Genomic DNA, 17892 nt, shown 5'->3' on the forward strand with positions numbered 1-17892 from the left:
AGGAGGTGGAGGGATACCCATGCAACTCAACGTGGCTTCCACATCGCACCGGCCTCGTTTTCGGCGCTTTTACAAGTGGCTTGTGGTCGGCATTTTGGTCGCCCGTTGATGCATTGGGGATAGAACATCTTTCTCTACGTTTGAATGAAACATGGCAATTTGTTGACTTATAAACCTCAGTTGCAGGACTCCTATCACCATGTATAGCCATCTACGGGCATGTGGCGCAGTGGTAGCGCTTCCGCTTCGCACTGCTTTGGCGTGTGAATGCGGAAGGTTTTGGGTTCGAGTCCCAACTTGTTCATCCTGCCATATATATCTACCTCCTCCTTCTACCTACCTTGCCACATCTCCCACTTACACTACTACCTACATGCCGCATATTCTTACCTCATCACTTATCAGCCACTTTTGCCACATCTGCCACCTACCCTTTATAATGGGGAGTGAGTGGCTCGCCAAGTATACGACGCGGTGCTTGGAAGTCCGGCCTTCGGGGCCCGCTCTATCAGCCAGTTAACCTCTCCGCCATCTATAATCATTTTTGCCTCTGGAGGAAAATAGGAGTAGCGATATGTTGTATTTTCTGTTGCTGTGGGAGAGGGAGTGGAAAGGGGGGTGGTTGTGGGAGTTGGGTGTGTAGTAAGTAAGGTGTTGAGTGGTTTGGTATATATGTCGACGAAAGGTGTGGTGTAGAGGTACTTATTATATTCTTGAGAGCTAACAAGAATATATGAACAAGCCACAGAAAGGACATATACTTCCATGCTTCCAACCCTGCCACCGTGTTCTGCAACGGATATACCTGTATTTGTTGTCCTTTCCCAACAGAGCGCCTCCGTCTCAACTCGTTCAGGTAAAGCAGCTCCGCGCTAGTGGGTCCGACACAAGCACCCACTACATTGCGAGTAGCTTTACCATCGGCCAAAGCAGCGGTTTGACTTGACCTTTTGCCTCGTCATGCTCTGCCTTCCTTCTATTCAGCTTCTCTGCCATTGACCCTTCTACCCTTGTAAACGGGCGCATGCATCAATCGGCTCGCTCACTCGCACGTGCGCAGGGCATTTGGTTCATTACCAGAATTCGAGGAACTACAGGTTTGGAAATGTTCAGCTTTGAGTGCATACCTGTGCTGTTTGAAAGAGCTAGTTGACGAATGGGACTTTCGGAGGAGGTCGGTTGGAGAAATATCATAACTGTCAAAGAACAGATATGCATAGAGGCCTGTCCGTAGATACATCTTCTCTATAAGAAAACAAACGCATTGCGTCCTACTGCTTCAGTCTCGTCCCCGCCAAATCCTCCTGTGCGTCGCGTATCAGGAACCTGGATATAACAGTCAGCAAACATGTGCTCACCCCTGACTCCATCAAGACCCCAAAGAAAAAGAACAGGGAGAAAAGAGCAAAAGATCAAACATACTGATACCACCAAACCGTCGGCACCACAGTCCCCAGATGCCACAACGCATGCGCATCCAGCATGCCTCCCCAGGGCGCGAAATCGAGCAACTCCAAGCTCATCACCACGATGATCCACGCCACAATCAACCCAGGCCACATCGCCCATAACCGCCCCGATCGCTTATACCGCACATAACTGAACCCGCTCCAGAGCAGGTTCTGGACGACGCCCACGGCGACGTTGGCAGCCATGTTGTACGTGTAGTCCCACCGCCAGAGGGTAAGGTATCCGACATGCAGCGCGTAAAGAATCAAGCAAGTCGCAGTCCAGAAGCGCAGCAGGGATTGCTTCGCGGGCTTCCGCTCGTCGTCGAGGCGGAAGATGCGGATCGGAGAGAAGTACATACCATACAGCACGCTAGCGCCCGCGGCGAAATAATCCAACTTCTCGGTGACGCCGAAGTCCCTCGTGTGGAACACCATGCTGAAGACCCAGCTCGCGAGGCCAAAGTAGCCGAAGAGGACGTAGTATCTGCGGAGCGGGTAGGAGGACGGGATGGACTCGCGCAGCTGCGAGATGCCCTGCCAGTGGGCGAGGTAGTTGAGGAGGGAGAAGAGGACGCTGAAGGGTTCCTGCATGCCGAGGAAGCGGTAGAAGGGCCATTTGCCGTGGAATTGGTAGACCGGTTGCATGTACGGTGGGTCGCGCGCCAGTCGCTTCTGCGTCACGATGTGCTGGCATGTGTAGTCGCATTCGGAGGGGCAGTCCCAGAGGAGAAGGCGGCGGTGGAGGGCTGCGGTCGTCAGCTGGGGAGGTTCGAAGTTCGACGTGCGAGGAAGGTTGGTTGAGGGAGGGAGGAGGATGCGCGGGTGAATGCTGGACAAGACATACGAATGGGAGTCGGATCCTCGCCACAATTCGCTTCTTTGCAGACCTAAGCAACATAAATCATCGGCCATTGCTATGAACTGTCAACCGCCGGCATACCTCAACGCAATCCTTAAAGTCCGGCAACCTGTCACCGAGCGAGGCGTGGGTGCCAGCGCTCAGGAGACAAATCATGGCCGCCACCTGCCATGCTGACAACCGGTGTATCCTCATGCTTCCTGTCACTGTGATGGAAGAGCCAGCTCCATACGGGAGGTATATAATGAAGCGAAGGAAGTGGAAGACATGCCGCTGTATATTCCAGCAGTCGATCATCGTCGGGTAACTGCAGTAATCAAAACAGTCTTGGCGGCATTAGCGCTTTCCCCCTATTCGGTCTTATAGGCGCGTGTGCCGCGCGGCTCTACACTGTAGGACCGCGGGAGACTTCAAATACAGATGACATTAACTCAGTGAGAAAAAGTTAGTGAATCCGCAGGGTGTGTATTTCGCTTCTTAAAGGGCGAAGTAGAGTATTACATGGACATTTCTCTAAATTTTAAATATCGAGTCTACGAATTCTTCTATGAGTTATGTATGCTGTGCCGAAGAAGATTCGCCTTTGTCACGGTAACTACTTTTTGTGCTGTTATATTGTGATACGCCATGCTCTAACAGCAGACAGGAATCGTTCGCAAGTGTCAGGCCCTTATCCTTTCTCTCATCCGCTTGGCTATCGCCTTGGGACTCCATCTAGATGCCGTTACAGGTCTACCTTGTATCCCTTCTCGTAAAAGACATTGAGAGTCGCGATGATACACCGGGCATTCTATCTCTCAGATCTGATTTAGAAACTAGGACTGGAAATAGCAGGTTTTGAATGAGATCGAGACTAGGGAGAGAAGCACTAAAATGTGGGACCTTGTGAAGCTATACAAAGTAAGAAGCCTCTCGTTGAACAAACTGACATATGATTATCCATGTCGCTGGGTGGCACTGTGGATTATCCGGTGCGAAAAGCCAGGTGATGTATGATAAGTTTTGCTGCTTTCCCTGTGCCTACTTTTCGTGACTGAGCACTTGGATCACTAGCTGGCAAAGAATGGATGGGGAGCTGCAGAAACCCCGTACCTACCTGTTTGGATTCATTCATACTTGAGACGGGAAATGTAGGAAGAGAGGTGCGAGTACGGACTAGTTTGTTGAACTCTCGGGGGTTTTTAAGAGTCTCTCTAGACTTGGCGGTTGGTGAGTTCTGAGGCAGCTTGGGGTCACAAGGAAATACATGCGTTCAGAATACTTTCAGCGTTGCAAAGACTGCCTTGGATTTTCCCTAGGTCCGATTCTTGATCGAGGAACCCGATGTCACTAGCCAGAAGAACTCCCTGATCAGTCTGACATGAGATGGTATGTGGATGTCGTATGTCACATTGCAGACAGAACTATGTAATGCCTGTTCCACGAAATGCCTCCGTAAACTCGAAGTAACGCCATTGAAAGGCCCATGCCTTCGCAAGAATGCATCGTCCAGTGCCTCAGATCATCCGATTCAGGTAATCGTCTTCGATATTGTCATCATCCCCAGAAGCCCTAATCCTTCCTTGCGCTCAAAATTGACAATTTATCTCGGTCGTATTCGGTGTTCGTGCGTTTAGGATGTGGTAGGGGCGGGGTTCATCTGTGTCTCGTCAGACCCGTTCGTGGCAAAACCGGCTTCCACCATCAAGAGCTGTCTCCTTACCTTCCTCTTGCCGCCAGTCATGGTGACGTTAACGAAACGGCGAGTGTATTGGATGCGCTTGTATGCGCGGCCCTTGGGCTTCTTGGGCTTCTCCTGCGGCTCGACCTTGGGCGTTTGGCTCTTGACCTTACCTGTGGCGGGTCAGCACTTGCATACGAGGGCCGGAGGGAGGCGCAAAATCACGTACCGGCACGAGCGAGAGATCCGTGAACTTTTCCCATGATGAAATCGAGGTTTGCGAGTCGGCTTGTGGTGGTCTCGTCGGTGGATTCTTTCAGTCGTCGGCGATGATTATGGGTGGCGTTGGTAAGCCCTTTCGTGCCCTCGCTTGTCCGCGGGTCGGTAAAACCTTTCACCGCACTATGAGCCTTCGGACCTACGGCTGCGCTTACCGTGATAAGATGTACGCATAGCGCCGAAGATCAAATCTTGGACCCGCTGAACAACGTCTCTCTTCTGAGACAGGTACCCATTGCAAGAGCGACCGCTTAATAAGATGAGAGAACTCTTTCTCCTGGGGAAAGCACCCTCGAGCCCGGACTCTTAGTGGAGCATTTGTTGAGCTTTTCAACTATCGATCAGGACGGTTCCGCCGCCCGGCAGTGTACGCGCTCGGTAGCAATGGTTATACTTTATTTTCCAAGGTAGATATGATTCATCAATAGGGGCTGAACTGTCTGGCTCTATACATGCTGATAGTGGTCAGAAAGCGTTGGTACGTAGCCAACTGCGCTGATCTTCTCCGCCGGAGAGGTCCTGAATAGATCCACGGGCTCAACTTGGTGAATCTATGTCCAACTGACAGGCATATGGCACGTCTCAATATGCAGTACGCTAACTGCACTGTGCATGTGATGTGATTTGGCTTTCAAACTTCTGTCTATGCTGCCATTCTCTAATGCTTGGTTTGAACTATGATTTCAGAGTCCTTCCCGCTATCAACCTATGAACGGGTGCGACTTGTGCTTTGTCCCCTCTACCATCATCGGAACCCCTGTGGGCGCACAAATTCCCATGTCCGAAGGTACCGTGGCGTATGGTAGCTTTCCAGACGTCATTTCATTCCTCTCTGACTTGACGCCAGTATGATTGAAGACCTCCAGTAACACTCAGCCTTGGACCAGAATTGTGGCTGAAGCCCGGTACAGCACTGGACGGGTACACAACGTCGAGCGCAAAGGGTTGATAACTTATAACTCGTTTGCGTAACGCCCGTGTATTGTGTGGCGCTCGACGGGAAGTGGACGCGCATGAGCTGATAATGAGAGTTAATATTTAACCTCAGCCTTCCCTTCCCTGGCGGAATCTTGTTTGTTTGCAACTGCATCAGCCTTGGCGTTGGGTGTTACGCCCCATTGCATATGAGTTCCCTTATATGAACGTCAAGGTAACCCCGATGAACTGCCGGCTCATAGTAGAATTACCACGGTACAAATTGCAATGAACATCTGCGTCTTTACAACATCGGATATCACGCCAGAGGTATGTTCGACCGCATTTCTCCTTCAAGCACGTCGACGACACAAACTCACTGCACATCTTACTTATCCCTAGCAATGGTCCGCCTTCACCAAGGCCTCTGCCGTTCCACCTCAAAATCTGGATGAGAAGCCGATTATCCTATACGTCCTTATCCATGCTCCGTCTTAGGAAGATGTCACCTTCCTAACTCCTTCTCTCGCGAGCCCCATTACCACGTCCTTCAAGTCTATCCCATGGCTCGAAATCAAGGACCGATTTCGAATCCTTTCCGACCCCGTAGATGACAAGATCTACACGCAGTTCTTCTTGATCCTGGACGCGCAGCTATCTCAAGATCGCAAGGTGACTATTGTGCAACGAGACGTCGAGTACGTGACGCCTGAAGGCCGCGTATGCCTTGCTGGCCTGGGGACGAGGCAGGATTTGAAAAAGATGTGGGTCTGGAAAAGACACCGGGTGCCTTTCGAAGAGACGTAGGAGACGTGCTCGCTTTTAGACGTGCATGGAGGGTTGGAAGAGGGAAAGTGGGTGGAGGAGGTGGTAAAAGAGCCGGCTGAAGAGTGAGTATGGACCGTGGAGCAAAGGGGGAGAAAGGAGCTGCGAAGACGAAGATTAGGGGGGTTGAAGGTGTAACGAGCGATGCCCTCCTGACCACAGATGGATTCTGGAATATAAGCTTCTCCTAACCTGTTACTATCACATACGACTATAGCACACGGAAAACTAGTTCTCACTTCTGATCGAATAGAATTGGCGCTAAGTATCGTCTAGATATGGTGCCTTAACGATATTTACGTATTCTAGGTTTTTAGCACTGCCTTTATCCTGTTTCCCGTAAATCATCCTATTAGATAGGGACGAACGAGGGCCTTTGCTACAAAGACATTTAGCTTGGTTGTGTTAAAAACGAGCACTACACTAGTTATTTCTTCTATCTCTAGGTAAACTGCAGGAAAGCTACACGAAGAACAGAAAAACACGCGTAAGTTATATTCCTGCTCTGCGCTTAGTGCGACTAAATATGGCAGACCTAAGCTTGTTTTTTATGTAGGTAGACGGCTGTTATGCAGAAGTTCGTTCGTGAGGGATTTGGGCAGGTTGGCTTCGATTCTTAGGGCTCTGGCCGTCGTGATGATGAGATTGCCTGCTTTCTCAGCAAGACCTGTCATTTCTTCTGCACCAACAACACGAGGCTCTGTTGTAATGCCCATCTCGTCGAATATCTCCCAAAGATCCGCAAATCCCTTCTCATTATCGCAACGGATGTAAACAACCATCGCGTTGTGCTGGACACGTATCCGAGCTAGTAAGGCCTTCACTACTTGGGTTAGTGTGCCCTTCTTCTTCTCTTTGATCGTTCTGCCAAGATGATACCTTAAGAACTGGCATACGAGATGCAGCAGCCATTTGTCCCCATTATAGCAGCCCTCGCCCGTCTTCCTCAATTGTATCAGGTCGACGCCGATTTGTTGAAAGGGGCGGGTAGCAGGTTCGCGTTGAGGGCGGCGGCTAATCATCTTTGACAACTTAGAGTGGATACATTCTTCGCATTCTTTCCACTTTGGGGCCTCAGGCCCGTTAGTGAACTTGATGCCATCAACGGCCTGTTCGAGGTGTTCAATTGCGCGTTGTCCTGCGTGAACTAACATCTGATGAGCAGCTGCTGGTGATACTTCTAGAGTCTGATGCTCTGTTCGGCTTGGTTTGACTGGCTTTGCTTGTACTGCGAAAGTGTACGACTCTGACGCGTTCGGTCTAGGCGCCTTGTTCGAATCGAATAATACAATGACCACCTTGTTCGTTTAATAGACAGAACACATCTGATGGAGCAGTGTTCAGGTAAAGACAACTGCGTCCTGAATCGAATTCTAGGCCAACTGTTCGGCAGCGTGATAGTGATACAACTGATGTGAAGATGAAGAACGTAGGAATGTAGGCCACCCAGGTAATCGCCATTCGTCATTCACCAGTTGGAGTATCAAGTGTCACCTTGACATTCCCGCATTCCTGAATCTGTAAGGCCTGAGTACCAGCTAGCTAGATATCGTTAGGATCTCCGTCTCTAATCTTCTGCCAGGTATTCGGCTTGTGATTCGTAACATGGAGGTTAGATCCAGGATCAAGTATCCACTTATTAATCAACGGTGGTGGAAGCTGGCGTACAGCGGCCGTAAGGAGTGGAGTAATAACCTCTGTCTCATCTTGACTGCCTTGCCAGTGCATGATTACGCCTGTGGAGTTCTGAGCGTTCAGCGGCGTGTGTCCAGTATCACCTGGGAAGTCAATTGAGGATGATACTGTGGGTGTCACCTTGCCTGTCAATCGTATTGCAGCATTTTAGAATTTATTATTGAACTGTTGTTGAGATCCTAAGGTGCGATTTCTCCGATTTTTGGTAGTTTTTTAGGTTGCCAGATGACTGATATGGCCGGATGACTGATGGAACACGTTAGTCTAATTGTTGTAATACAGACCTTCCATAATTAGCATATACAACCATAAGGCCTTGAGAACTAATTTTGCCGTCCACTCGGCTGTTTGACTATTTTCAAAAAAAACTGAAGATAGTGATCGTATTTTGCTGATGCCTGGGGTCGTTAAACGGGTTTTGGTCGCTTTAGCGACATCGATGTTGGGGTGATCCGGGATTTCATTATGCAAACGCGCCCGTATACCCTGTTTAAGGCTAGTACTCTATCTATATGAATAGTTGAAAGCGAATTACGAGCTCTCCGTTGACTACAAACGGTTGAAAGCGAATTACGAGCTCCCTGATGACTATGCGGCCAAAAAAGATGCAGATTAATTATCATGAATAGGGACGTTATCACCGAGCTGAACCTGAAATCACGGCACTTGGCACCTCCATACATGCATAGTATATAAACCCCTAGTTTGTCCTCGTTGACAAGTCACTGCACTCTGAAGCTCTCAACACAGTCCTCCTCTAGCTCACAGCGCATCCACACATTACACCAAACCACTGTCCATTGCTTGTCAATCAAAATGAAGTCCTTCATCATCACCCCCATCATCGCCATGCTCGCCGCCGGCGCCGTCGCCGATAACTGTAAGAAGGTAAAGGGAATTTCCTTTCTGCTATACATAAGCCAGGGTTGCTAACGTAAAGTAGGGACTGAATTATTGTGGTTCCTCACTTTTGAAAAAGGGTTAGTTTGTGCCATCACATTTTTCTCGCGCTGGGCCCGTAACTAACCAGGGCTTCTTGCACTGTAGGCGACTATCAGGAACAGATTGACCAGGCTTTAGCCGTTGCGGGACACGCAAGTTGGAATGGCAACAACGTCTTGTTCCATTGTCTCGGCGGAAGAAGCGGTGCCATCGAGTTCGTCAAGGGCTGCCCAGGCGGCTGCAAGGACAATGGCAAGGACAAAAGCGATACTTGCCGATAAGCATAAGGCCAGCAGAGCTCTAGAGGTGGTCTGGGGAAACGATGTCAAATGGAGTATCCCCAATGCCTGACAGCAAGATTCTCAGTCATGGTTCTGAAGCCTGGGATAGGAGGAAGAAAAAAGAGGCGGTGATGCTTGCTCCAAGTTCTCGGCTACTTTCGCACCTGCTCGGGCGGAAACCGATTTTGCTAGCGGCTATTTTTGTTAGATGCAGAAATTCTGTCGGTTCTTCGCACGTTCGTTTACCGTGACTCACTGCCTTGCGATCGCTGAACACCAAATGTTCGACATCTTTACACGACTAACGTGTCTTAAGGTTATAAGCGAGCGCCGCACCCTACTAACTTTTCACACCTTCACAGTCGTACAATTCAACCATCTTGTAAAGTACTGTATAGATTTTAATCCCAGGAATTGCCCAGGAGTCGCCGATCCCGATTCCTCAATTGAAACGGCGCCAGTATTTCTGCCCAGGGTGGCTCATGCCATTTGCTGGAGGATCCGTCGAGCCGTTGCGTGTTGCGTTGCAACGAGCGCTCCGCGGCGAACCATGCTATGGGATAACATGTCGACATCGTTAGCAGTGAGTGTGTGAAGGTCTGGCGAACAACAGTAGAAGAGGTTAGTTGGTTCACGTGACTTCAGTGTAGAAAGTACACATAGCCCCGCTCTACAATAGATTATCAACTATTTCCCTTCCATTTCCTGCCCATTATGGAGTTCTTCAGTATCCCTCTCCACAGCCATCCGATTTCGTTCCCAACTGTTACAGTTACCTACGGGACTCTCGTCTAAATTCCCGGGGAGCATCCTGTCGATAACAACGGAGCTGGTTCGTACACTACCTATGTATACAACCAGAGCTGTTTTACTCGGACGAGGAAGAAGAGCGAGCGAGGGTATTCCTTGAAAAGCGCGGAGTGAGTTTCAGCTGATATCGCTACCACACTCCGCAAATACTAAACAAACACCCATAAGGACTAGTCATTATCGAGTCAATCCCTTCTGGGAGGATGCGAATATACCCCATTATGCTCCCTCATGGTTTACATTTCCGCTAGCCAAGCTCTGCTAGCATCAGGGCAACCGTTGTTTATTGGACTATTGAATATGTAAAGTGCCATTCGGTGTGTCAGTAGTATGTCAGTAGCATGTCAGTGGCCTGGCAGCCTTGTAGGGGTCGTTGATCAAACCTGAACTGTAGCTCTTGATATGTGCTGATTATTTGCCACTTCACCCTTCTCCAACGGCTGAAGCGAAGCTCCTTGAAGCTCAGGGATTTTGCTAGCTAGGTCCATTTCAACACGAGCTATAGGTATGTTCGATTTCGACTCCCAAGGTTCAACGGGAAGTTCGACGATAGGGTGATCGATGCTATTCGGAACATGCACCTCGGCAGGTAACTTATTCCGGTGTTTGGAGGTCGACCCATCTGATTCCAGCTTATCATGTGTTGAATGTTCAGGGGTGTTAGCTATGGCTTCCGGGGCATTGCCGTTATTTGCGTCTTGCTCATCGTATCCAAGGGCAGGCTGGTGCGCTGAGCTGCGAATTCGACTTTGTCGTCTTTTTAGAAAGAAGAGTACAGCTGTAATGAAGGAAAGAATTACAATGCCTACAGAGACACCGATACCAACGGCAGCACATTTAGAAAGACCAGAGCTTCCACTGGCATACTGGCCTTTTGCTGATGTTGCAGCACCTGTCCCACTTTCTACTAGGTTTGTACTCGTGGATGTCACTGTGGTTGGTGAAAGAGTGATTGGTGGTGTCTCGAAGGCCGGTAAGTCCGTTGCTTGCCATCGAATTTGTATTGCTTGTGCAAGGTTTGTGGGATCTGTGTCTCCGTTGGCCGCAAATCGGGTACAGTAGAAGTCAACGGCTCGGTCACAAATCAAAGAACTATGAGTTTCATTAGATCTCCCACTCTGGTAGGAATGCCGTGCAAAAAACTTATCAAATTGAGACCACGGTCTTACCTTGGACAGCAAAGCTGTGCAGTTTCAGAGGGTTCCAGAGGCGGACCGTAAAAATCCGAAGAACCTCCAATGCCAAATGATGTAGTCGGACGAGTACATGCGACTGTATATCCGCTGGGACAGATTGCGGGAGAGTAGTAGATTTTGTTGTATTGCGAATAAGTGCCACCACTGGAAGGGAGGCAACGGCCCTCCAACCAATGGTTAACCAGAGGTAGGCACGAAGCAGGAGGACTCCAGATTGTTGTTAGTGCTCCTACAGGAGGAGTACCAGCATGCAAAGTATAACTTGAAGTGGTTGCCATTGCTAGAGGAAGAGACAGAAGCGGTTAGGCTTACTACAGCCTGCATTTATCATATAAACAGCGCCTTTTGTGATTAGAAAAAGCAAAACCACGAAAGGCGTCACGCGCACACCGTGTAAAAAGTTGCAGCCCAAGGCTTTGATTCAGCGAATAAGTAGAGTTTGCGAATCCTGGTGGCCAATGGTCATCCGACTTTAGCGATATGGTGTATGTCTAGGCCCAAGGAGTCCTCAGCTAAGGCTTGCGGTTATCACGTTCATTGGGAAAGTCCTTAGCTGGAGCTTGCGGAAAGCGAACGCTTATTTGAATCCTCGGTCCAGGGACTCTTATTTCTACCGATGCCCATCTCGCTATCCTGTTGGCGCCCGCCCAGACACGGGAAGACGCGGGAAGCCTCGCAGAAACACTGATCGCCTTGTGCCGCTATGGGTAGTATACTGGCGCCGCTGGCGTTAGTATTCATCCCGGATCAAAAGAAGTCGTATGGTAGCTATTATCCCCTTTTTAAGTTTTTGTACGGTCAGCCAAAAAGGGGCTCTTGCTTGACACGAAGCTTCGACTATGCCCTAGATCAAGTGGTGGCGAGATGCTACTTCTGGAACGAATGCCACGACTGACGAACTCCTCCGATAACGAGCGATGCCCTCCTGACCACAGATGGATTTCAGCATATAAGTTTTCCCTACCACCTAATTATCACATACGACCATAGCACACGAAAACTAGGGTAGGCCTTTCCGGAGATGGACTGTTTCAGAGTTTCCGTTTTGGGCATCCTGCCGAGTTGGAGAACGGACAGCCACAGTTTTGTCTTCCTATAGACAGCTGGCAAAGCGGTCACTGAAAAGAAAGAGCTATTGGCGGCAAATTGGACCCTCGCCCGTCGCCTCAACAGCCAGCTTCTAATAGTCGACCGTGTGCGCTCGTCCTGCTACACGGACCGATTCCTACGCTAGAGGCGTTTGCTTCTGCGAAAAGTTACCGTTGAAAAGCTGGCCAGGGTCGCTTTAGGCGAGCATAGATACTTACCCTATAGGGTAGTTACCCTACCTGCTCCTGTGACGCGCGTCTGTCTGACAGTCTGAGCCCCAGTGCTAAGTACAAGGACGCGTCAATTGGCCCCAATAGTCGCCGCCGTCTAATTTCCTCAGTAGGAGTCCCCGTTCCTCGTAGTCCAAGCTTTCGCCGTCCAAGCCCCCCGGGCTGAGGGTTGTCTCCCTATATAGTTCCAAAATACCTCCACAACAATTAGATTGAGTTGAGCTGACGTGATGTGTAGGATTCAAGCGTCCTGAATAAGCTACGTAACCCTCCTGTAAGTGGTCTGGTGGGAGATGTCATGCAGAGAAAATTCGACTGTGTATACACATGTGCAGGGTGATAGTATGCACCAGGGCACTCACTGGACTGTTCACAGAAAGAGATAAACACTCTCCAAATCCTCTGGAGAATCTGAAGTCATATCGCTCGTTTATCTTTTCGCTCGTTTCTCTTTTCGCCCTCCGTCCGCTTTCCGCAGGCTGCCTTTCGCGTTGGCATCAAAGTTCGCTGCATCGCATTTCTACATACGCCATTCTCCTGGAACCAGCAATGACTTGGCGGCTTCTCCTTATAGGAGCCCTTGCGGCCCAAGCATTTTCGAGCCCCCTTTCAAAGCATAAAGGTGAAGGTGGCATCTCCTGGGCCGCTTGCGACCCCAATAAAGGGCTACCACCCAATGTTCAATGCGCACACATGACAGTGCCGGTCAATTGGGATAATCCACATGGCGACACTTTTCAACTTTCGCTCCTTAAAGTACCTCGCCCATCGAACAGCACCGTCAAGAGGATTGGGTACCTTTTCATCAACCCTGGAGGTCCAGGGGGGTCCGCGATAGGCGCCCTCGCACAAGTCGCAGCGGGTGCCGCATACATGCCTCCCGAGATTCTGAGCCGTTTCGACCTTATTGCTGTGGAACCCCGAGGGGTCGGAGACAGTGCGGGTTCCAAATGCGACCACAATATTTGGAATGAACGCGTTTCATTGTTCCCCAAAACCGAGGAAGAGTTTCATCGCCTGGTTGACAAGAACAGGAGGCTGGGGGAGAGCTGCCTCAAACTCACTGGTCCCGTCGTCAAGTACGTCGATACTATATCAGCGGTGAAGGATCACGAGGCTGTCCGTAAAGCGCTCGGAGAAAAGATGAATTTCCTGGGACTATCCTATGGCTCGCAGATTGGCGCGCAGTATGCCCAGCTCTTCCCCGATAACATTCGGGCTATGGTGTTTGATGGAGTAGTGCAGCATAGCCAGAGCGCCTCGTCCAACATTCTCATCGAAGGCACCGCTCACGACGCTGCACTTAGGTCATTCTTTACTTGGGCGAGCACCAACGATACAAGCCCTCTGAAGGGTCAAAACGTCGAACAGCTGTGGCAAAATTTGTTGAAGACTGCTGCGGATACACCAATCCCAGCGCCTCGATGTAACGAAGACACGAACTCCAACGGAACAATCTGCCGCAAGACTGTCACAGACGATGATATCCGGAGGTTCCCTCAAGAGTATCTAAACGCGGAACTTGTACCAATTATCGCAAAGGCTTTGGCAGATGCCAGCAAAGGCGACGCTTCAGATATTTCTCCCAGTTTATCCAGTGAAACTGCCCCAGCGAACTTCGCCGGCATCACGATAGGATGTCTGGACTGGCCTTCCACTGCCTCTTCATTCAAGGAGTTCCAAGCAAAAATGCGCATCGGAGAGAGGTTCGCGCCTTTGACCAAGGGAGCATCACAATCCTACGAACTGCAAGCATCCTGTATAGGCTGGCCTATGCCAGCCCGCAACCCACCAACAAAACTGAAAGTCCGAACTCGCGCTCCCATCCTTCTGGTCAACTCAGTTGGTGATTCGAGTTCAAGCTACACATGGGCTGTAGGTATGCTAGAGGAGATTGAAAACTCTGTTCTACTTACCAGGAACGGAGAAGGACACACGAGCTTTGAGCGCAACGGAGCAACAACACAGGCCATCGTCGATTTCTTAATATCTACTAAGCTCCCAGCCCCAGGAACCTTGCTGGATTCGTAGAACGATAGACTATAGGGGTCTACCATCTGTATCTATATACCTAACAAATCCTACCTTTTCCTGCATTCTGCATTGTACCATAGTGCCTCTGCTTCCCCAATACTACTATATATCTCCATGCATAGAGTTAACTAAGCACATACGGAATCCCTTCATCACGGACGACTCTTCACACCATCATCCGTGTAGATACATTCATAGAACCTACTTCTTAATTCGCATTCATCTTCCCCATGCGATCTATCCATCCCCCAGGACCTCGGAAGGGAACCTCCTTTGCATATCAGCATCCCTTTATCATGCAAACTCATCCATTGTCAAAAGGTCACATTTCCCCATATCTGTCCGTAATCACTGATTCCTTTTCTTCATTCCGATTCTTCATTCAGAAGGAAAACAGTCGAAAAAACGCCGATCCATGATGAGTGAGTGAGAGAGTTAAGCCCACACATAAGACCAACCTCACACCACTCGAAAAAAAGGAAAATGACCGCTACATACTCAAAGGCCACACTCCTCCCCCTACGCCTGGATAACCCTCCCCAACGCACCCCCCGTAAACTGCTGATTCCGTCCACCCCTTCCGCCCCGTCCGCCGGGTCCACCGCCCCGACCCCTTCCTCCGCCACCAGCGCGACCACCCCTGCCGCCTTGCCGCTCAAAGGCATTAGCTGTGCCCTGCGTCCGCTGCTCGAGCGTCTTCTCATTCGACTCAATGAGGCCGGAGGCCTTGTCGCTGAGCGAGAGGGCCAGCGTCTGCAGGCGCGACAGCTCAACACCCTTCCTAAAGATGATGGCTGAGTTGACCTGGTCGAGAGCGGCGGCCAGTTCCTCGTGCGAGATCATCTTGCTGACGACGGCGCTGACCTTGCGCTCGGGGAGGTCGAACATGTCGGACAGAGTCTTGATGGCCAGCGTGTCGTAGAAGGGCGCGTAGGTGAAGAGGTATGTCCGGAGACCCTCCTCTTGGATCTGGGCGGACAGCATCTCCTTGATCTTGGCTGAGTTGACCATCAAATCCCAAATCTTGATGGAGTTGATGAACTCTGCGCTCTTCTTCCACTCGCCTGCCGACAACGCCTTGGAAGCCTGCATGACGTGGTCCCTCGTGTTCTCCGGAGGACCGGTGAAGATCTGCCTCTCATGGTATTCTAAGAGACGGCGGTAGGTCTTGCTAATGACACGCTTCCGGATATCGGGAGACGAGCCGATCTGAGCAAGCAGAGGAATTTCGAGCAACATGGAGCAGGTGAGGTAGACGCATTCGAGGAGTTCGAGATTGATGTGCATGTGGAAGGGAAGTTGTCGCTGGCGCTCAAGACGCTCCTGTTCAGGAGAGATCTGAGAGAAACGCTGCATCTGGAGACCTTGGGCGAGCAGCTCCTTCTGCCTGTTGCTTCCGCAGATCTCCTGAAGCGATGTCTGTGCCTCGTAGACGAGACCGGCGCGGAAAGCGCAGAGGCCAACCTGGACGAGTGCGCGGTTGAAGAGGATCTGCGTGTTTACATCGAAGTTGTTGATCGTCTCCTGGAGATGCGACATGAGCATCATGTCACGCGCCTTGTAGTACTGATCGTGCAGAGCCAGGAAGTATATCTCGCACAGCATAGCCCGTGCACGGAGGATGCCTTCGCTGTACTGGAAGAGATAGGTGCAGAGAGTCTTCACGAGGGAGGTGGTGTCGTTGGAGATATCGCGGGGAGTGATTTGCGAGTCGAGGTTAGAGGGGAGGGCGTTCCAGCTGTTCTTCTCGAGGATGGTGACCACTTGAGATGGCTGCACACGTTAGCTTCAAATATAGACATCTAAGTGAGGAACGATCTACCTTGAAGTAAACATGCTCCAATCTGCGCATGATTATCCGGTTAAGCACATCCTGGCTAAGCTCGAGCTGAGGATTCCTCTTCAAGCTCTCGGCATACACCAGGGCGCGCACCAAGAGCGTGTACAGAACCGTCTCATCTGTTAGCCGCTCGACATACTCGGCAGTGTGCGGATCAATCTGCTGGAGCGATCTGGTGAGCTCGTCGTCAAGCCTCTCAACGAACGAAGCAATGCTTCCGGGGATTTTGAAGATCTCCTCGTCGCTGATAACGGGCAGTTTCTCGTCATCCTCCCAATCCTCGGCGTTCTCAATGACGACAATGTTCTTGTTCTTCTCGAGAATCTCCAGAAGTCTGCCCAGATTCTGCTCGGCACTATATTGTTGTCAGTCAAAGCTTCCACATTGAGGTCTCAAGGCCACCCACAGCTTCCACTGCTCCGGGGACATAGCATTGCCAGTACCCGAGCTGAGATCGAATCTCGTAGAAATCAGCGTCAAAAGAAGCCTGATGCGCTGATAGTCGTGGACGGCAACCTCCAGCAGCTTCTCCAGCGTCCGGATATGCTCCATGCGATCAGCACCCTTTCTTCCTCTCTGATCCACAATCGCCCGCAGATGCTTCAGGATGCTCTCAGGAGTATATTGGACCCCCCTGCCTCCCACAACGGTCGTGAAACCCTCCGTATCAGCCTCCTGCGCGAGCTGGAGATCCAGATCGAGAGCCGCCTTCGGCCTCTTGGTGACCTTCTTTGGCACCTCCTCGGGCTCTTCCTCACGCATGAACTCCTCCTCATTCGCCCTGTACGCATCGATATCCTTGGCGTACTCTTTGTTATTTTTCCGGATGCTCTGGCGAACAGCGTTGAGACCGCGCGTGTTGATGGCATTCATCTTCTTAGGCGTGACCTTCTGCTTCTCGATGGTCTCGAGCATGACCGTCTCCAGATCGGCTACAGCCTTGATATACAGCTTCGGCACCTTTCCATCGTTTTGCTTGATGAGTCCCGGAACCAAGCGGTTGAGCTTGTTATACTCTGTCACAACTCGTTAGCCCCATCGTTTCCCATATCGCCACCTTCCCGAAGTCCATAATCAACGTACCGGTATGCACAACCTGCCAATCATTAATCTTGACCGCATTCTCCATAACCTTGATCGTCGCTTCCAGCTCCTCAAACCGCTTATCCTTCGCGCTCTTGACCGCCTTGACCCGATCCTCATCCTCGCTCTCGTCGCTCTCCTCGATATCCCTCAAGAATCGATTCGCCCCCGTCTCATCCCCAGACTCCTCGCTCTCCTCCTCAGACTCCTCCTCGGATTCCTCCTCGGACCCCTCCTGAGACTCCTCCTCCTCACTGTAGAGCTCCTCCTCGGAGGACTCCTCGCTGGAGCTGTCGCTGTCGCGGCTCGTGAAGAAGCGGGACATGGTGGCCGTGTCTGCCTGCCTGGTGTGTCTGTTTTCGTGCCGGATCGGGAGCCCGTTGACTCAGGCGGCGGAAATGAGTCCTGGGTCGAGTTTACTTGGGGAGAGCGGGCTTTGGCCTTGCAAAAGGTGCTGTCCAAATGCGTTAAAGGATTTTTGGTGGGGGGGGCGTTAGTTGTGTCCTCGGCAGAATGTAGTGCCGAGTTCCGTGCCGAGTCACGTGCCTACCTCATTCACTCCAGGTGGTATGCAACCACAGGGCCTCAAATGATGCGAAACGCTCGATTCCAAAGTGAATGCATGAAGTGCTTATTTTCGATCCAACCATGCAGAAGCTGCGCCAAAGAGAACCCTCCCCTATTCACCATTCATCCCTCCTAA

At 50.8% G+C, this 17892-nt stretch overlaps 8 protein-coding genes and 1 non-coding gene across 9 annotated transcripts; 4 read left to right on the forward strand and 5 right to left on the reverse strand.

Annotated features, from left to right (window-relative positions):
* Nucleotides 1-215: 215 nt before the first annotated feature.
* Nucleotides 216-304, forward strand: EI97DRAFT_t8. The gene has a single exon. It is a non-coding gene; the product is annotated as a tRNA-Ala (tRNA).
* Nucleotides 305-1130: 826 nt separating this feature from the next.
* EI97DRAFT_429541 (Mn2+ homeostasis protein-like protein Per1) lies at nt 1131-2588 on the reverse strand. The gene is made up of 4 exons (XM_033797462.1): nt 2392-2588; nt 2296-2338; nt 1423-2197; nt 1131-1326 (listed from the first exon to the last, which is right to left on the reverse strand). Exons 1-4 carry the CDS (start codon nt 2503-2505, stop codon nt 1272-1274), a joined length of 987 nt encoding a protein of 328 aa, XP_033659060.1. The 5' UTR covers nt 2506-2588; the 3' UTR covers nt 1131-1271.
* Nucleotides 2589-3922: 1334 nt separating this feature from the next.
* Nucleotides 3923-4233, reverse strand: EI97DRAFT_454705 (uncharacterized protein; the record flags this gene model as incomplete). The annotated part of the gene is made up of 2 exons (XM_033800571.1): nt 3923-4143; nt 4200-4233. 2 exons carry the CDS (start codon nt 4231-4233, stop codon nt 3923-3925), a joined length of 255 nt encoding a protein of 84 aa, XP_033659061.1.
* A 999-nt stretch (nt 4234-5232) lies between these two features.
* On the forward strand, nt 5233-5971 carry EI97DRAFT_463839 (uncharacterized protein; the record flags this gene model as incomplete). The annotated part of the gene is made up of 2 exons (XM_033801383.1): nt 5233-5494; nt 5663-5971. The coding sequence occupies exons 1-2, from the start codon at nt 5453-5455 to the stop codon at nt 5969-5971; spliced, it is 351 nt and encodes a 116-aa protein (XP_033659062.1). The 5' UTR covers nt 5233-5452.
* A 794-nt stretch (nt 5972-6765) lies between these two features.
* EI97DRAFT_473075 (uncharacterized protein) lies at nt 6766-7585 on the reverse strand (the record flags this gene model as incomplete). The annotated part of the gene is made up of 1 exon (XM_033801871.1): nt 6766-7585. A coding segment is annotated over exon 1 (378 nt), but the record flags the coding sequence as incomplete, so codon positions are not given.
* An 832-nt stretch (nt 7586-8417) lies between these two features.
* EI97DRAFT_463840 (uncharacterized protein) lies at nt 8418-9104 on the forward strand. The gene is made up of 3 exons (XM_033801384.1): nt 8418-8572; nt 8628-8664; nt 8732-9104. The coding sequence occupies exons 1-3, from the start codon at nt 8501-8503 to the stop codon at nt 8905-8907; spliced, it is 285 nt and encodes a 94-aa protein (XP_033659064.1). The 5' UTR covers nt 8418-8500; the 3' UTR covers nt 8908-9104.
* A 990-nt stretch (nt 9105-10094) lies between these two features.
* Nucleotides 10095-11191, reverse strand: EI97DRAFT_438856 (uncharacterized protein; the record flags this gene model as incomplete). Its single annotated transcript, XM_033799522.1, has 2 exons — nt 10095-10809; nt 10887-11191. The coding sequence occupies 2 exons, from the start codon at nt 11189-11191 to the stop codon at nt 10095-10097; spliced, it is 1020 nt and encodes a 339-aa protein (XP_033659065.1).
* Nucleotides 11192-12325: 1134 nt separating this feature from the next.
* On the forward strand, nt 12326-14380 carry EI97DRAFT_31852 (uncharacterized protein). The gene is made up of 2 exons (XM_033794668.1): nt 12326-12341; nt 12471-14380. The coding sequence occupies exon 2, from the start codon at nt 12560-12562 to the stop codon at nt 14261-14263; it is 1704 nt and encodes a 567-aa protein (XP_033659066.1). The 5' UTR covers nt 12326-12341; nt 12471-12559; the 3' UTR covers nt 14264-14380.
* A 355-nt stretch (nt 14381-14735) lies between these two features.
* Nucleotides 14736-17656, reverse strand: EI97DRAFT_31838 (eukaryotic translation initiation factor 3 subunit C). The gene is made up of 4 exons (XM_033794666.1): nt 17190-17656; nt 16513-17122; nt 16089-16461; nt 14736-16039 (listed from the first exon to the last, which is right to left on the reverse strand). The coding sequence occupies exons 1-4, from the start codon at nt 17512-17514 to the stop codon at nt 14786-14788; spliced, it is 2562 nt and encodes an 853-aa protein (XP_033659067.1). The 5' UTR covers nt 17515-17656; the 3' UTR covers nt 14736-14785.
* Nucleotides 17657-17892: the final 236 nt, after the last annotated feature.

Source organism: Westerdykella ornata, assembly GCF_010094085.1.
Source record: "Westerdykella ornata strain CBS 379.55 unplaced genomic scaffold EI97scaffold_1, whole genome shotgun sequence".
Lineage (NCBI taxonomy): Eukaryota > Fungi > Ascomycota > Dothideomycetes > Pleosporales > Sporormiaceae > Westerdykella > Westerdykella ornata.